Source organism: Sceloporus undulatus, chromosome 6 (genome assembly GCF_019175285.1).
Source record: "Sceloporus undulatus isolate JIND9_A2432 ecotype Alabama chromosome 6, SceUnd_v1.1, whole genome shotgun sequence".
Taxonomy (NCBI): Eukaryota; Metazoa; Chordata; class Lepidosauria; order Squamata; family Phrynosomatidae; genus Sceloporus; species Sceloporus undulatus.
The window spans coordinates 95,922,940-95,942,333 of record NC_056527.1 but is presented as its reverse complement, the minus strand read 5'-3'; the positions used below and the strand labels follow the sequence as shown (position 1 = coordinate 95,942,333).

Below are 19,394 nucleotides of genomic sequence, written 5' to 3'. Positions count from 1 at the left end.
ACTTTAATTCCATACATGAAAGTGATAGAAATGGGTAGGAAAAGTATTACTCTGGACATATTTATACTATCAATTTCATAGTCATTACTTTTAACTATGGAATCCAATGAACTGTAGTTAACACAAGATTCTTGCACCTGCTCTAAACTATTATTGCTAGGAACCATTGGAACAGACCACAATAGTTGAAAAATCTCACTGGCTGCTTTCATACACATTTCATTTAAGTTGTTTCAATATATTCAATTCAAAGGTGCCCACAGAGACTACCCAAAAGTTGCATCTGATTTAAAATGCCTACCTTTTACTGGAGATAGGATATAGGTATATATAGCTAGCCACAACAAAAGAAGTAGCTAGTTGTTCTCATTCCCAAAATGATTAGTCAGCCTTGAACACGATCACAACCCATCCTGGCATCCTTTCCCAAAAAATCTTCATTGCAACATCATTGTATGGAACTCTGCATCTTGTCCATAGCTGTGAGAGTCACAAACTGTTCTCCTCCTTTCCCAAAGGGTAACATCGGTCTTCCCGGTCCACCAGGCCCAAGTGGCAAGGAAGGTGCCAAAGGACCTCGTGGTGAGACTGGACCTGCTGGTCGCCCCGGTGAAGCTGGACCTGCTGGCCCACCTGGACCTCCTGGCGAGAAAGGATCTCCTGGTAGTGATGGACCTGCTGTAAGTAAACATAATGTCTGATAGCTTGTTTCTCTTTATGGTGTAGTTTGATCCCAGTTGGGTTTCTCCTTTTTGTGGAACTTCCCTGTCACAATTCATAGAAGCTCCCTGGAAGCAACCCAATTTTAAGTGCTAATAATTTCTCAGACTTGAATTTCTTTTCAAATGTCTGGTTTCATGATAGTGATATCTAACTTGTTTCCCAGCTTGCTCTGGGTCACATTCATGCCAACCTCTTGTTTATGCTGAGGTCAAGTTCCACCTGCCATCCATTTAATGGTATAGCATAGGGTGAGGATGAAACTTGTCTCTTCAACCAAAGCAGTCTTCTGTTATCCACTCACTGAAATCTCTTTTCTCTTCATCCTACAGGGTGCACCTGGTACTCCTGGCCCACAAGGTATTGCTGGACAACGTGGTGTAGTTGGTCTTCCTGGACAAAGAGGCGAGAGAGGTTTCCCCGGTCTTCCTGGACCATCTGTGAGTATTTTCCTTTGGTAGTTCTGTCTGACCTCTGAGGAGATTGTCTCAATTTAGTTTCATCCTGAACACTGCAGGGCAGAAAACAAAAAAGACAAGGAAACAAGGACATTTCTTTAGGAAAACAGTGGTGGGCAAGGGGTTTATGTGAGTCAGATTTGAGGCTATAAGCAAAACAGGCTTTCAGAGTCCAACTAGGATAGTCTTTGGAGTTCATTGACTCAATATAAATTCTATACTTGCAACAACAGGCCCAAAGAAAATGGGAATATGATGACAAGAGAAAATATGAAGCTCTTATTAACGTTTTATTTTACATTTATATGAAAATCTGTAGTGACATCAATAGTGCATTCCCAAAATGAGGGGTTTGGTTTGCAGCTGAAACCTCAAAATGACACTTTTTCCAATCCAGTGCTGCTCTTTATTTCTATTCATGCTTTGAACACATGATGATAATGGATTTTCTTCAGAAAGGGAACAGTCCTTCTTGTAATGACTGCTTTATTATGCATTAGCCCAAAGATCTTTTTGTTTTCCGAGGCTCAAAAAACCCCAAAAGGCAGCTAGGTATGCCCCTCAGAATAAAGGGCCATTCATTGTTATTTATTTAAGCCTCAAATGCTTCTGGCTTCTCATTCTCACATGCATCTGCCTCCTCTTCAAACCCTGGAGCCCAGTCTGAGAGCGGTCATTTCCTGAGCAAAAGCACTGGGGAATGAAGACTACGCCTTGGAATTCAGTTTCCAGACTTTCCTTTCCCTTCAACACACATGGCACTAAAAAGAGAAAGCTAGTTTAAGATCTGTAGGCTAGTTCTGTAAACTGTCAAAAACTGTAACCATTTCTTGTCATCTCTAGAGAAGCTGGCTTGTTCATATTAAAACCCCAGCCCAACGGCAGGATGTCCTCTACAATATGGCAGCATTCATCTGCTCTAAGCAATTCTGCTTGGCCTTCAGAATAGATTTGACAGATGTTCTGTGTTTTGAGGGCTGATCCTTGTTTGGGAGCCCAACCATTTCTTAGAAACAGACTTTCATAAATTTCTGGAACTGTGTTTTAAAGAACTATCTATATATCTCCATAAACTGGGAAACTGCACAGCTGTACACACTAGTGCTGAAATGAATTCTGTCTAGGAGAAAAGTTCTCGAGCTGTTTCTCCTAACTCAAATTTATTTGCAAAATTGTGTATACATGTATCTCTGTAGGATTTGCTTTTACATCTCTTTCTGTTATAGATATGACTTGATTTACAGATTGGCAAAGGATAACACTGAGCAGCAAGACAAGATTTTGTTGTTGTTGTTGTTTTAAGAAATAGTCTGTAAAAATCAGTTTTCAAAACTAAAAGAGATTGAACTTGAGAAATGGCATCAGACTTTAAATGTATTATTCCTGCCTTAAAATGTGCTCATTAGATTGTATCAGAAATCAATCCAGATTAAATTCACACTTCATAGTAGAGTGCTGTATGCTTTATAAAACACCAAAAAGCTACATAGAAATATATATCTGGAGCAAGAACATGCCTTAATAACAGCCTATTCTTTCCCAGTGTTGTAATACTTAAGAGCAGAACTATGCATTCAGATAACCATTGAATTCCTAGTAAAATATGCCTCCAAGTCTTAGTTGCATCCTTAGGGCTGGTTCTACCATTGGAAAAAGTGAGGCAGGTACCTTAGGCATCTACTTGTAAATGTCATGAAAGACTAGCAAATTGTCGTATATTTAATTATTATTGTGTTTTTATTGCCAGTGAGGAAAAAAGGTAGTTCTGGCATTTTCTGTTTCAGTTACCCAAATAACATATCTGGTCTTAAGTACTGCACACTTGAACTTGACAGTGCAGGAGCATTTGCCATGCCTCAGGTAGCAACATGCATATTATATCCCCACTTTTTCAGTTGATCAAGTTACTTTAGTGTTTTCTCAGATTCTGGACACATGAACACTATTCAAACTCTGCTTAGATTGGGCTACTTCTTACTCTGTGTGGAGTAATAAATAACAAGGCTCATACGTCATGTATGGATGTAGTTTCCTTTATCTCTCTCTCTTTGCCTTCACATCTTCATTTTTCTGATATTCACAGGGCGAGCCTGGCAAACAAGGCCCATCTGGATCTTCTGGTGAACGTGGACCTCCTGGCCCAATGGGACCCCCTGGTTTGGCTGGACCCCCTGGTGAAGCTGGACGTGAGGTAAGTCTTTGTATACCCATAGGAGTTCTGTACTCTTCAGTCTGCTCCCTTGTCTCATTTCTCTGTGGAACCTCAGTTCCATAAAAATCTGTTACCATTAATTTAAAAAACCAGTAGAATTTAACTGGACAATCTGGAGAAGGATCCTAGCTGAGTGGTAGAATATATGTGCAGCATGCAGGACATCCCATTTTCCATCCTTGGCATCTTCAAATGTAGAAGCATCACCGATTACCTCTTTTAGAAACCTGAATAGATAAAGAACATTGGGCCTAATAGAATAATGGAAGTTGCAGAATGACAGAGCAACTAGAAATATGGTTCATTTGCAGAAAGTCAGCAGGTTCAATCCTGGAAATATCCTTTTTTAAAAAAAAAAAATAACTGAGAAAAGGTTCTGTCTGAGATGTTGGAGGGATGTTACCCACATGAAGTAGAGAAAAGTGAGCTAGAAAGTCGGCTTCACATGTTTATAAATCCTAGTGAAGTATCCTTATTAGGTGAGGTTATTTATTCCTTATCTGCTGATTTATTCAAAATAAGTGATAAGTAAATAATATATTTGAACTGGAGAGTTTGGAAGTTTTGGTACAGTGTAGCAGTGTCGATCACCAACTCCTATCCACAAAGTCTTTTAGTTGTGATCTCCCATTTTCCTGCTGTCTTTCTCAATCCCTTTGTCTCCTATTCTTCTTGTTCCATAGGGTTCTCCTGGTGCAGAAGGTGCTCCTGGACGTGATGGTGCTACTGGTGCTAAGGTGAGGTATATATACACCCATGTGTGCAAGCATAGAGTGAGTGTTGAGTTGCAGATGACCAATGTTGCAAGGCAGTCATATTCTGGTAACTTTGTAATAGTAGGCTGGCTTTCACACTATTCTGAAATTTGGTCTTCTTCTTTTTGATTTCCCAAATAGGGTGATCGTGGTGAGACTGGCCCAGCTGGTCCTCCTGGAGCTCCTGGTGCCCCTGGTGCCCCCGGCCCTGTTGGTCCTGCTGGCAAGAATGGAGACCGTGGTGAGACTGTAAGTGGCATGTTCTTTCATGTTCCTGTAACATTAAACCTATGATAAGAAGCCTTTCTCATTTTCCCTGATCAAAATTCCTCTATGTAAGACTGCAGTGTGCTGGATAAATTAATATAAAAGACTATTAGACATCCAAGCTTACATGTTCGTGCTTAGTAAGAAAACAAAAGGATGAGAATCTTTCCAGTGAGGTGGAAAATCCCATACATACACCTATTTTCATCTTCCTTTTCTTTGGTATAACACGATCACTAAAGGCACGTGATTTGAGATCATAGTGTGTGGCTTAATTAATTCAGAATATATGTAACTTCTATGGCCATATTTACCTTTCAATCTGTTTTAAATCATGATTCTGCCAAAAAATTAAATTGTTTATTCATTAGTGATCTTAATTGTGAGTCCACCTTCCAAGCCTGAATCCCATTGAACACTCCAATATCTTACTACAAATTTGGGAATATATAATCTCATATTTATTAATTCTGCCTCTTCTTCATAGAAGTGAAAGAAGATGCATGGGGGTGGGACATTCTCCTAGGTATTCCCCATATAGGTGTATCATGTTACAGATCATATTCTCTTGGTATCCTTTCAAACTGGAACTTTGCCCATACCTAGAATATAATGTTCTAACCCACAGACATTCTGTTCTGACTGATAAAACTTAATTGCTATTGATCAAATGGCCGATGTCTGTTTAGGTTCACCGTTACACTAGTAGAAGAGAAATTAAGGGTAGTACTTCATTGTAAAAAAATGCTTTGCTTCTCTTAGAGTAAAAAATATGATCTACGACAAGGAACAGTCCACATGGCCAATTCCAAGTGAAGACTCTTAACTAACAGTGTATAATGTACATTTCTCCTTTCTCTTCTAGGGTCCTGCTGGCCCTGTTGGTCCCGCTGGTCCTGCTGGTTCTCGTGGTCCTGCTGTAAGTTTGGAGTTTAAGATTTTCCTTTTCTCTTTTTTCTTAAAAAAAAAAGAATTTTGAAAGAATCATATAATGGTTGCTATTGGAGCATTCAAAATGACTGCCATTGTATGACAGCTGACTAGATATAGTCAGACTTTGCAAATTTCTCCATCTTCAAGACAACATTCAGTGGGCCCTTGGTATCTACTGCGGTTTGGCTCCAAGACCCCCCCAATATAAATACCAAAATTCATAGATGCTTAAGTACTGTTATATACAATGATGTTATAAAATGGTGTCATGTATATAAAATAGCGAAATCAAGGTGATCTTTTTGGGAATTTTTTAGAAATATATTTTCAAGCCATCGAATCCATGGATGCAAAATCTTGGATACAGAGGGCTGACTGTAAAACCTTTTTATGTTTTGAGTGTGACCGCACAGCTATACAAAACTGCCCATTCATGGTTTTTGTGTTGCATTTGTGAAAGCTTTTTCTGCTCATCTTTTAATTCTTCCTTTTTATTTCCAGGGCCCACAAGGTCCTCGTGGTGACAAGGGTGAGACTGGTGAACAAGGTGACAGAGGCATGAAGGGTCACAGAGGATTTTCTGGTCTTCAGGGTCCCCCTGGTCCCCCTGTGAGTATTGGCATACCCTCCCTTTTGGAGATAGAGCTGCCTTAACTGTTGCAAGGCCCCAGAGAGATGCCCTCAGGCCTGTCTGCCCACATAGACTGGGCACCTGAGTGAGGTGATCTCTTGTGTGTGACTCTCTTTAGTTGTTTTAAACATGGGGATGAGTCTCCTACCCAACCCCTACAGTAGAGACATCGGTAATCTCTGGGGAAGACAGAGTCCTACAAGAGCATAGAATAGGCCTTCAAATAGCAAGGACTACTAAAGGTAGTCATTAGGCTCATGACTCTGAGTACAAGTAAACAGGGAATGATGTATGTGTGTGTCTTTATCTATCCAGTTTACCTTTAGTTTTCTCCAGTGGCATATAGCCACTGAGGGAAACAGGGGGCTTTAGTTTTATGCTCAAGTCACGTCTTGTGGAAGGCAGTTTTAAAAACAACAAGAGGCTACCATTGGTTTCTGCAAGGAAATGCCATTTTGAGGTCTTTTGGGGGAAACCTAATCAGAGAGGAAGAGTTGGAGGGAGTTTGTACATCGTTGTGGTCTTTGCCTAGAAAGGAAATATGTATAGGCCTCCTAGGTTGTCAGGCTGTTTCTGAGGCCATTAGGGGTAAAAGTAAAACAGTATTTAACTGTTACTGCATTTCCTGATCAATAAACAAAGTAGGATTGAGTTCATCTCTCTGATAAAGAAGTAACAACATTGTTAAAATATAGACATTGGGTTGATGTGATTTCCCCATTGTCCCAAAGCAACATGGCACACTGAAATACTTTTTTAAGTTGTACCATATAAAATTGGGAAAAAATTATGACACTGATAACTGGGCAAAAAATTTGTCTAAGACATCTAAAAAGCCCAAGTACTGTAGTGTGTTTTACATAGATACACTTAAATTTTTTCTCATTCCTAAAGACAAGTATTTTATCTAACATTTGTAAGAATGCCCAATATATTTCATGCAAATACAACTGGTTGCATGCATTGATTTTCATTCTAGATCTTTCTATCCCTACAAGAACTAGAAATCAGGTTGCAGAAAAGCTACTATCTTGCAGAAAAGCTACTATCTTGTACATAAGAGGTGTACAGGCCTACCATAGCATTGAGCCAATCTCTCTGCCAGCAGGAGAGGTCTTGTGAAGTTTCAAAGTGTGCCAATCAGAAAACCATACATTGGCCGAAATCCTGTTGTTACTCCTGACTTGAATAGATCCAATAAATCAATTGGATTTACTGATTTACATTATGCAACTGGTTCAATGTGTCTATTCAAGACTAACCAACAGGATTCTAGCTGTTGTGAGTGACATGCCAAATCTGATCTATAGGCCATATTAACACATACCCTTCCATGATTTTCAAGCCAAGTCATTATTACATCACTGTTAATAAATATGACTAGTTTTCTTCCAACCCAACAATAAATTCGGTTCTGCCAGGATAACTAACATCATGTTGAACTGACTATTCTTTCTCTTCTGTAGGGTTCTCCTGGTGAACAAGGTCCCTCTGGTTCTTCTGGCCCTGCTGGCCCAAGAGTAAGTAGTACAGTTTTGTACCCTTGATGGAATCACTGGAAATATTAAATGGACTTTGGGAGAAGTGAAAAATTATGCAAGAAGCCATCAAATAAAGATTGAAGAGCAGTCATCTATTTGTTACATTGTGAAAATGCTGCATATTTGATTCATAGCATAGTTACCTGAGTAACTGAAGTTCCTGAAAATCCTTTGCAAACATGTATGGAAGCTCCACAGAATACAGTTAGATTTACTTATGAGTAAACAGGCATAGCACTGGTCTGTAAAACACTGCTGTCTAGGCAGGAGACAAATCCACAGTATATTAATGTGTGTCTGGATAGTTCTCTTTTATTCTTTGTTTAAAAGAGAAGGAACATTTGATGGCAGTCTTGGAGTAGGGACAGATAGCTGAAGAACAGAAAGTAAAGCAAATGATTGTCAGCTTTTTTAAAAAAGAAAACTCCTTTGTGAGGAGTCCTAACTTCCAAATTCTTACTGAACATCCAGTGCAAAAGCAGTGTGAAATTATTAGTTTGTCTCATTAGCCACAAGAATGGCATAAAGGACATATAGAAAAGCAAATGGAATGGGAAAGAGTTTAGAGGCATATGTTTCAGGGAAAGTATTTACTATTGGTTTAACTGTGAAGTGACCTGAGTAGTTTGAAAGAGAATGAGGGGATGTCTGCTATGATACAGTTTCCTATCTTCCCTAACTTGGAAGTTTAGGAAGCAGTAAATGAATAAAGGGGAATCTGATTGCAGGGGACTGATAGCACAACATTCCCTTGTACCGAAACTCATCCCCTCACAATCCCCATGTGAGAATCACTGCAAAGATCAATTAATTGCAGTAATGCCATGTGCACAACCCAGCCCTGCCCACCAATTGTACATTATATCATGCTGAAAATACAATAGCCCTTCAGTCATTAGCTCACAGGCAGATTGGGGGAAAGCCTTCAAGGACTGAAACTCAGATGGGTACATGTAGACCTCAATGCATCTGTGGGTTATTATTATTTTTCTTCATTTCAAGTCAGTGCCCCACTAACAATACATATGTGATCTCTTTTCCTGACAGGGTCCTCCTGGCTCTGCTGGTGCCGCTGGCAAAGATGGTCTGAATGGTCTCCCTGGTCCCATTGGCCCACCTGGTCCCCGTGGTCGTACTGGTGATGTTGGCCCTGCTGTACGTATTGGATCTAAAAGTAGAAGTACCACAGCTGGGATGCATTGGGTAGTTGAGATCTTTGTCTCCAACTTTTCTTTTTTCTTGTTCTCCACCTTCAGGGTCCTCCTGGACCTCCTGGCCCACCTGGTCCCCCAGGCCCACCTAGCGGTGGCTTTGACTTCAGCTTCATGCCCCAGCCTCCTCAAGAGAAAGCTCACGATGGCGGTCGCTACTACAGAGCTGATGATGCCAATGTGATGCGTGACCGTGACCTGGAAGTTGACACCACCCTCAAGAGCCTGTCCATGCAGATTGAGAACATCCGTAGCCCTGAGGGAACCCGTAAGAACCCAGCCCGCACTTGCCGTGACCTGAAAATGTGCCATGGAGACTGGAAGAGCGGTGAGTATAGAAAGAAAAAAAGTTTTATTCCTCTTAATGCCATGAATCTTCCTCACTTCTGTAGCAATTCTGTCCTATGCATCCAGAACAGCTCTTTCTTTTCCTCTCACTTCACTTCTTTCCTCACTTCCTATTGATCTCTCTGAGTTTGTTTACAGAATCAGTCACAATGGTTAACTCAGGTCAAAAGCCACAATTGAATTTTCCATCACAACAGACTTGCCAGTGTATCAGTAAATATCTTCTGAGCATCTTTTCATGCAGTCTATTCCCTAGTATGAATTGCTTGATTTATACAGAACTATTCACCTTACAAGAAGCTTCTCTCTTTGCTAAGATATTTCTCAGAGAGTGAGTTAACTGCAGAGGACTAGCAATTTTGGACATTCAGTCTTTTCCCTGACAATCTTCTCTCCAGGAGAAAAAATGTCATGAAGACAATCAGAATAATGGCCCAACTATATTTTTAAAAATAATACTTGGCACCACCTCCCTGGTACCCTGAAGCCTTTCATGGACATACAAATATATTTCTCTTATCTGCTTGCCCTTAAGCTGATAGGCTATATTTCTTAGTAACGTTTAGGTAGATATTTTCTTGGCCAATATTGACAACGTCTGAAAATTCCTAGCATAGTGGCAGATGAAAGAGCAGAGGGGACAAAAGGTTGGTTGGTCCCCTTCTAGTATAGCAGGTTGAACTCAGCAGCCCATTTGCTTCTTCTGCAATTCATTCTCCATCAACATACTCACTTAATTTTCCTCACCAGGCGAGTACTGGATTGATCCCAACCAAGGCTGCAACCTGGATGCCATCAAGGTCTACTGTAACATGGAGACTGGAGAGACTTGTGTCTACCCATCTCAGCCTACCATCTCTCAGAAGAACTGGTACATCAGCAACAACCCCAAGGAGAAGAAACATGTCTGGTTCGGCGAGACAATGACCGATGGCTTCCAGGTGAGACCAGGAATCGGTGACACAGGAAGAGCTTGGCTAGGACTGTGAAACTTGTACTTTAAACAGGCATTGGCCAGTTACTTTACAATCAGGTTAAACAAGGTAGATTTGATCGTTTGAGGCAGTAGAAGGGCTTGGGTGATCTCTTGAAGTCATTCTCAGCCATATATCCTGAATTGTCCATAACAGTAGATTGGAATAGTTGAAGAGAGATGATTTCTATGGATCAAGAAATGCTGAGGGGAGTATTTGCTGTCTGAAGGAGGTTAGGATTGATAAACCATGTGTTCAGTTCCAACTCTATGGGTTCTGTGAAGAAAAAAATCAGATGGAAGGAGTGTTGGACAAATCAAAAGCAGGCCTAGAACAGTTTTCAGGCAATCAATTCCAGAGATTTATTTTGTCTCACAAGGCAAAGAAGAGTCAGTTGTCAAAATGCAGCTTGACATGCTAGAGTAGGCTAATTTAGAGAAGATGCAACAGGGAAATTCAGTGAGCCTTTCTCAAGGGAGATAGAAGAGCCATTCATTGCCCTATCTTTCTCTACATGTCATTGACACCAAGACCTCTTCTGGCTTTTCCCATAAGTCAGGTTTTTCCTATTCTATCACCAGGGACACCCTGGCTAAGGGGTGGGTAGAAAGCAAAGAGGCCAACTAAATGTATAGATTTGCAGGGAGATTCTTAGAGGAGATGACATAACCACTAACCACTTTCTGCTTTCTACTTTTCTCTCTTGCCCTTGGCAGTTCGAATATGGTGGTGAAGATTCCAACCCAGCCGATGTTGCCATCCAACTGACCTTCTTGCGCTTGATGTCCACTGAAGCCTCCCAGAACATCACCTACCACTGCAAGAACAGTGTGGCTTACATGGACCAACAGACTGGCAACTTGAAGAAGGCTCTGCTCCTCCAGGGCTCCAACGAGATTGAGATCAGAGCAGAAGGCAACAGCCGCTTCACCTATGGAGTTACTGAGGATGGCTGCACGGTGAGTCCTTGGGCCTTTGGTCAGTCAGACTGGAGCAAGATGTGGTGGATGGGATGCCACCAACTGCTTTTCAGTTGTTCCCTACATAAAAAGAAGTCTTGATGCAGGCTACAGTTTGGAGGAGGGCCTCCTTGCCACCTCAGTACCTATTATTAAAACTTTTGTTCATGCTCTGAACTGAGGTTAGTAAGTAAGTAAAGCCCATGGAAAAGGCAATGAGTATATCAGAACTAAGGCAGAATCTAGGAAAACAAAGATAGGCAGTGAGTGGAAAAGCTGAGGTTGCAGCAGGTAGATTCTCCAGTAAATGCAGTCTCTGTGATGAAATATTTCTCTACGAGCAGGTAGACTGGGTTCTTGTGTGCACTGCAGCATGGCACATGGCGGGAAAGCCTCTCTAGATTTCCCTGAATGATCCCATGAGACTACCATGTGCCCATGCTGTGTATATCTTGATGTAGCAGCACCTGTTCGACCTTCTAATTGCTTCCACCATTTGGGTCAGGACAGGATCCCCCCCCCCTCTCTGTAGATATAGATATACATATGGTATTTAACTTCAATGCACATATTGCCTTTTGACACTAAAGTAACTGTGTGGCCCATAACCAACAAGCAGAACTCTGGCCTAGGAGCCAATGGTGGTTTGAGAGTTTTGACAGACAGAGCAAGAAAGGCTGACTGCCAGCCTACCCATGTCTGCTCCAAAAAAATTCCTAAATATATGCAAAATGACACAATTTCATGCAGGGTAAACTGAATGGGCAAACATGATGGGGGAGGTCTGCTTGACATAGAACCAGTGTTTTAAGAACACAAAAGTCCAGGTTTGGGCAAAGGCCATTTCTTTTCCCCCAAGCTCTAAAAATCTGTTATTGCAGTACACAGAAGTCTGATTTCTTCCTATTTCCCCTTCCTCCGCAGAGTCACACTGGCAGTTGGGGAAAGACAGTCATCGAATACAAGACAACAAAAACTTCCCGGTTGCCCGTCATTGACGTGGCTCCCATGGACGTTGGTGCCCCAGACCAGGAATTCGGCTTTGATGTTGGACCCGTCTGCTTCTTGTAAACTCAAAAGGAAACCTGACAGTTTAAAAAATAAAATAAAAAAACAGCCAAAAAAGAAGGAAATTTCACATGGACTTGAATTTGTGTCTTTTTCTATCCATCATCTCTAAAACTATTTTCGTTTCCGTTAAAAAAACAAAAAAAGCATTAAACCAAAAAAATAAAAATAAATGACTTTTCAAAAATAATTAAGGAAATGCATCCACTTGCTTGATTTTTTTTAATTAAAAAATCCCCGAAGACAGAACGGTTTAATTTTATCTTCTTCTTCTTTTTTTAAAAAGATCATGTAATATCTTGGGACCACTATTTGCACATTCCAGAAAGACATATATAAAAACCATCCAAAATGACCAAATCAGTTCAAACCAATCAACACCTTGTGTATTTCTACTACCGGTTTTGAAAAACAACATGAGTAATGCTAACTAGTCATAGATCCTGCCCATCACAACCCTATAAAAATAAGTCCTCCCCCTTTTTTAACTTGGAGTTGGAGAAAAAAATCCCAAAATTTACCTACAAGCCATCTTTCTCTGCCAGTACCATGATATGGAAAGATTTTTCTTTTCTTTTTCACAGAGCAATACCACTGAAAAGATTATTCTTTCAGCCTTTTTAAAATGTACATTTTTTCCCCTCGTTTGTTCAATCGGCAATAGAAATTTGACGAAGCCCATATTAATAAGAGCAGTTTTCAAAACAGGAAATTGTGGAGATGAAAAGAACATGTGGATAATGCATGTCCCTGTGAAAGAGATCAAAGTTGCTTTTTTCGTCAAAAAAAAAAAAAACAGGGAAAGAGGAAAAAATAGGTTTATAAGAGCTACAGAGATTTTGTTGGTGAACAACTGAAGGAAAAAAATGTCCAGTAAAAATACCAGAAAGCAGAGAAAATGTAATGTTAAATGTATATTATTGTTGTATGGACGGCTACCTCACCATTGTCATTTTCACGTTCTTTTGGGGTAGTTTTGGGTTTTTTTTTAAAAAGACTAGCGGCACCAGGTTGCCATAGGGCAGGAGGGGAGTGAACAGGGTTCCAAGTTTAGATCAAGGTGCTAACTGTGTCTTCTAGTTTTATTTTTTATTTTAACTTTGTCTGCTATGCTAATCCTTTTCAGGTCCCATGGAAATCTTTTTTTGAGGTGGTGAACTCTGTTTTTTAAGAAAAACCTCGCCCCCCCAAGCGATTGTGTTGCTAAGAGGGGGCCACTTGGTGCTATAGGAATGAGACTAGTGGAGGGGAGAAGTAAATTTGGTGCCTTGCTGCCCAACAATACTTGTGAATTTTTCAAAAGGTGCTAATTATTTTTCTTCTTCTTTTTTAAACAAGCAAAATAAAAATCCAGGATGAGACAAACAAATCAAATATTGCTACAAGGGATCGAGGTCTGAGCAGTTTCTGTCTTTCTCTTGTAAAGCAGGTGTGGATTCCCTGTTGGCTTGTCTTCCCTCCACTCTATTCATCCAGTTCTTCTCCACCACCATCCTTCTCTCCTTTTCCATCTTTCTTTTCATTCTGCAAAAGCAAACTCTTGCACCAACCCTCTCTCCTTCTCTTATGGTCCTCACTTGCTGCTCACACATTCATCTCTTCATCTTTCTTCTCTTCATTCACCTCATCTCCTCTGTTACCCCCCATTTTGACTCTGGTTCCCCCCCCCTGTCTTTCGGTGGGTTTCCCATTCCAAGCAAACCCATTCCTCTCTTTAACAAGAGGCAGATGTTCTAGGGAGTGTGAGCGACCGAAGATTCTGTACCTATTTTGTATATGTATAATAATTTGAGATGTTTTTAATTATTTTGACTGCTGAAATAAAGCATGTGAAATGATCCAAATACACCAGTTGTTCTTCAGACTTTTTCTGTCATGCCAGGCCAGATGCTGGTGGGGTTTTGGCTGGTGGGGGGAAACAGGCTAATGAGTCCTACAGTCTATCGATGGGTCGACACTTCAAACATAGATCACTTGGGTGCGGGTTCTAAAGTTTTGTGAGGATGCAGAAAAGTTTCTGTTAAGACAATGCTTCTTCCCATGGTTTCACAGCTGAAGCCATGATGGTCAATCCTGTTTACATTTTAAGTGTAGATACGTTGGTCCTCCAGATGATTTGGACTTTGATCCCCAAAAGCCATAGACAGGACCACCAATAGTCAAAAATTCTGGGATCAAAAGGCCTTAACATTTGTAAGATCAATGTCTGGGAAGCACTGATAGCCCACTGATAGGGAGATGTGTAGGTGTTGCTGGACTACAAATCCCATTAGGCCTAGATTGCAGAGAGGGATGATGGGAGTTCCAGTCCAACAATACTTGTCCAACTGTTGCTGTGTGCCCTCAAGTTGTTTCTGACTTATGGTGACCCCTCTATTTCTGCCCTAGAAATAGGAAAGGGATTCAAGGAAGGCCATTAGCACTGGTTTTGTCTACTCAATTATTCTAATATCACTCACTTTGCATGCTCCTCTCAGTCTCTTTTTCTTGCTTTCTTCTTGTATGCCTGGCAATTCCCTCTCCTTTCCCTGCACCTCCTTAGAACTGGTTGATATTCCTCATCTTCCCCCTTTCCCCTCTTCCTTCCATCTCACAATGATGCCACAAGGCATGGCATTAGAGCAACTGGCCTTGGTCCTCCACATTTTTAATGCTAAAAATTTAAATAAAATAAAATAAAAGTAAAATAATAAGCAGGGAAAGCTTTCCCCCTCATTTTTATCTTCCTGCCACCAAGCAATTCACTTGCTCTGTTTCTGCATCCCAGGTTGCTGTCAAGACCTAGTTGTAGCACACTCATCAATTCAGTATGGGAAGGTGGTGTGAGGGTTTGTTACTTTGGCAATTTCCAAAAATTTCCTTTAAGCTTTTGCATTCTCTCCCACATGGGCTCCTTGCTAATTTTCACCGGCTCTTTTGAAAAACCACTATCTGCCTCCACTTCTTCAAAAGAGACATATGGTTTGAGGGAAACAAACAAATCCATCCCTACTACTCTGCAAGACAGCTGAATGGCAGTGAGAGCAAAGGAACAGTTTGGGGACAAACAAAGTTATAAGACATGCAGACTTACCAAAAATGCTGAGGATAATGATGCTTCTCAAGGTATGACGTTTCTGACCCACCTACCCCCATGATTTTTAAACATCTTTCTGGGAATATTCCACCTTGAAGAGTATCTAGGATCTCTTTTTCATCCCCTCCCCTGCCTATGTTCTCTTCCATGAGCTGAGGGTGTGGATATTTTAAAGATACCCCACACATATTACAGACACAAAAAACCCTGTTGTTGCTTTTCCAAAAGATGCCAGCTCCAGCAGTTCCACAGAAGAGACCTTCCGATTCATAGGGCCACCATCTGGTGAATCTAAGCTCTTCCGATGCTCATGTTTTCCATTCTTTTTAAGTGGCAAGAAAGGAGTGACACACCATCACACACCACACACATACACACCCACCCACTAAAAACTGGCTAGAGGCCAGGATCACCTGTCCTTGGATTAGTGTGTTGATCCATAAAGTATGATGAGAGGCTGTGAAAGCAGAAAACACTCTGTGCATGTTCAAAACCTTTTCCCAGTAGCACTACTTCATATGGTGGTGAAAACAAATTTGGAAAGCTGAGCCCTGGTATAGACATGAAGCACTGGAAGCTCAAGTCAGAAGGAATCATTCTTCTAAGGAACCACAGGCTCAACATTCTTGCTCCATCTTCACAACCTCATGAGATATAGCTCCTTTCTTCATGCCAAAATACAGTCACTTTTCTTCCTTGGATTTCTTTTCTTCCTTTTTACCCTTCACCTCCCACTCTTATCACTGCCATTGCTTTTTCCATCTTCCATTATGTCTTGTACGTACCACTTTGACTATGTCCTCGCTCTTTCTGTAGCTCACTCCCTTTCCCCAGATCTTTTCTAAATGGACTGAGCTTTCTGATCCTTTTTCTTACTTGATGTTGTCAGCAGGAAGCAAAACAAAACAAAAATCCTCCTTCCTCATCAAATATGAGAGCTGGCGTCCTCTTGCCACATGCCAAGAAAGCTGGACAAAGTTCAATGGCCTTCATTCAGAAGCGAGCAAGAAGAGGGGTTCTTTTCTATCAAAGGGTGCTTTGTAAATGGGGAAAGGTACACCGGAGGCCTCACACACATGCACAGCAAATATTTTGCCCTTTCCTAATAGGCCAGGTTGTGAGGGTAGCAAAGCACAGCTGCGATTCCCACTGCTTGAGTTTGAGCCTTTCTATACACAATGGACTGGGGCTCTTTTGCATTTTCAAAACAGCCGATAGATGTCTGGAAAACCCAAGGCCTTCGTGGAGATGAAAAAACTTTCTTGGCAGTTTCAAACTCTAGAACACAGTGCCTTTGTTAATTCCTTGAGCCTCCTCTTTTTTTCTTTCACACCCCAAAGCCATACCCTCCAACTGCACAGATTTGGCAGGGGCAATCCCAGATAATGTGTCATCCTACTTTTTCAGCTCCTTTTAAAATGTTGCAGTTTCTATTCCTTCCTCCCACTTTCTCCCTTAGTCCTCAGCTTGCTTCAGTTGCTGCAAACCAAATGCAAAGGGGAAAACTAGTTTGTCCTCATTTAAAACAGGAGGAGAAAGACTGGAAAAGAGGGGACAGATCTTATCTTTCCATGTAGGCTCAGGAGAAAGCAAACTTCTACAGCCTCTCTTAGTTTGTGTGGTCTTCTTGATGTATAAATTTAACCATCTCAACTGCACTCTAATGTTTTGGCCTGTTTTCATCTGTGAAATGTTGAAGGATATGTCAACTAGTTGATCTTGTCTCTTTTTCTATTGCCGTTGGACAACATCCACCCCATCTGTGCTCTCCATTGTACTGCCACTGTTCACTTAGCCATTTATCATTGTATCAATATCCTGCTTTGCAGAATGCAAAAGGATCTTGTAGCATCTTCGGCACTAACTGAATGAACGAATTTGTAGCATAAGCTTTTCATAGACTTGGTCTACTTCCTTCACTCCATGCAACTGAGGAAGCAAACTAACTCCACGAAAGCTGATGCTACAACTTCTTTTGTTCAGTTAGTCTGAATGATGCTACAAGATTTCTTTGCATATGGATATTCTCTAGATGAACACAACTATGCCTCTGCTTTACTGATGACAGTCCTCTGTTTTGAAGGCTCCCAGAGCATAATCATCTGTTTGAAAGTGGCCTCTAACTGAGGTCTGTTCAGTGCAAATCCAGTTCACAACCAAAGAAATGTGTCAAGAGAGAGCAGAGGTATTGAAGTCACCCATCCACGGTGAGTATAGTGGGTCCATGGTATCAGGTGGGATTTGAATCTATGACCCCCATGGGTACCAAAATCTGTGGATGCTCAGATCTGAATATATACAATGGTGTAGCAAGACGGTGTCCCTTATAACGTATAAAATGGCAAAACCAAGGTTTCTTTTTGGAATTTTTATTTTATTTTATTTATTTTTGAATATTTTCAAGCCATGGATGGTTGAATTATGGAGGCATAATTCCTCCTTTGCATTTGATTTGCAGCAACTGAAGCAAGCTGAAGACAAAGGGAGAAAGTGGGAGAAATGAAGAGAAACTGCTATGGAGGGCTGACTGTACTTAAGCATCAAAGTGAGCAAGTGTACATGTAGAATTGCACCATTTTACCCACTAGATGCAAGTGATGCATTGTATTTCTATTCAAAATGCTGTTTAGAACAGATGCATTTTTCTTAATTGTAAGCATTTTGTATGCATTTCCTCCACTGGCTAAAATATGCTTGTAATAGATATGTAAAGAATATTCACACGTTTTCTCAACTCTGATGAGAAACAGTATCCCAGAACAATGATACACACCATTTTAAAAACTGTCAACTGACACAAGAACTGTGCGGAAGAAGATCAAAAAGACTCCCCTATGAGAGACAGAAAAGCTTTTCTTCAAGCCTCACCGGATGAGGAAAAAAAAGTCTCTGAAAGTCCCAGATTTTGTACCTGCACACACCAATTTTATTTTGGAGATCTACTAGATGTTTTTCTCATTCTGAAGTATTCCCAGGGAACTCCTCACACTATCAAGGACTTTTCATTTCCACTCTGCAGGTCAATTTAAATTAAACCATCATTTCCTGAAATGAAATGTACTTCTCAATGGCTGTCTGTTTGTGTTATACCGAACTAGCTAAGATGTGTGCTGCCGAAAAACACAGAGATTGTTCCCAGGACAGCAGGTTCAACAGAGAGCAAGAGACGGAAAGAGGAATGCTAGCAATAACAGAAAAATGTTTGACTAGTGTAATATTCCTATAGCACTTTATACTTTAACTATGGGACTTTATCACACAGGGCAAATCGGGCAAATTCAGGGGTTTAAACAGCTATTATTCCATGCAAAATGCAATATTGTAATTAAGATTATCACACAACATTGCTATTAAACAGGCAATGAACAGCAAGAAATCATTCATGGGGAAATCCCGAAAATCATTTGTTGCTGTTTATTGCCTGGTTTTTGCCTGTTTAATAGCAATGTGTGTGAAAATCCTGATTGCGATGCATTTTGCACAGGATAATTGTTGTTTAAACCCCTGATTTCCCCCCAATTTCCCCTGTGTGATAAGCTCCTGAATAAAAATTAAAAATTGCTGTGTGGTAATTAGCAAAAGTCACTTTCTGAAACATTACCAGAGTCTAGATGTGACATGTGATCAGTGGGAGAAGAAGTCAGAGATCCAAAAACATTAACCTGCAAGTAAAATCAAAACAAAAAGAACTGGAAAATCTAGATACTTCCATCTGCCACTTGGGTTTCTTCCTAGTTGTGGAAAGCTTAAAGGTATTCACTAGTTTTAATACCTACTCTTGCAAAGCACAACTGGGATAAATTTGTTTTTAAAAACTGGTTAATGGGAATTTCTTTTTCCATCCCTAATAAGGAAGTAGCTGTTCTATTCCAAAATATCTGAAGGCACCAGGTCACCCATCTCTTGGATAATATAAACCCGTCATAGCTGTTTCAGTAATACAACTGCTCATCAAGAAATCATGGCTTCTGAACGCTATTTATTCAGAGAAAGGGAACAATACAAAGAGGGAGGTCCAGCTGTTTATCACCTCAAGCTTGCATTTAATCTATACATTCAAAGCGGTTTTAACTGTCATTTTTCCAAAGAATACTGGGAATCCTGATTCTGTGAAATATTTAGGCATCCTACTATATATCATTAATAGTCCTAAGCATCCTATCCCTTGGCTAAACAGCAATAAAAGAAGATTTCACTCAGACAATCAGTATTTTTAACATCAACCTTACAAACATGTACAA

General features: G+C 40.6%; 1 protein-coding gene across 1 annotated transcript in view; it reads left to right on the top strand.

Moving 5' to 3' along the window:
* Positions 1-12,267, top strand: part of COL1A1 (collagen type I alpha 1 chain) — a 44,454-nt gene extending 32,187 nt beyond the window's left edge. The window contains exons 39-51 of the mRNA XM_042472819.1: positions 519-680; positions 1,053-1,160; positions 3,262-3,369; positions 4,074-4,127; positions 4,287-4,394; positions 5,278-5,331; positions 5,847-5,954; positions 7,443-7,496; positions 8,565-8,672; positions 8,774-9,056; positions 9,827-10,017; positions 10,767-11,009; positions 11,934-12,267. Coding sequence (XP_042328753.1) covers positions 519-680; positions 1,053-1,160; positions 3,262-3,369; positions 4,074-4,127; positions 4,287-4,394; positions 5,278-5,331; positions 5,847-5,954; positions 7,443-7,496; positions 8,565-8,672; positions 8,774-9,056; positions 9,827-10,017; positions 10,767-11,009; positions 11,934-12,080 — 1,728 coding nt within the window. The 3' untranslated portion in view covers positions 12,081-12,267. The remainder of the gene's footprint in view (positions 1-518; positions 681-1,052; positions 1,161-3,261; positions 3,370-4,073; positions 4,128-4,286; positions 4,395-5,277; positions 5,332-5,846; positions 5,955-7,442; positions 7,497-8,564; positions 8,673-8,773; positions 9,057-9,826; positions 10,018-10,766; positions 11,010-11,933) is intronic.
* Positions 12,268-19,394: the final 7,127 nt, after the last annotated feature.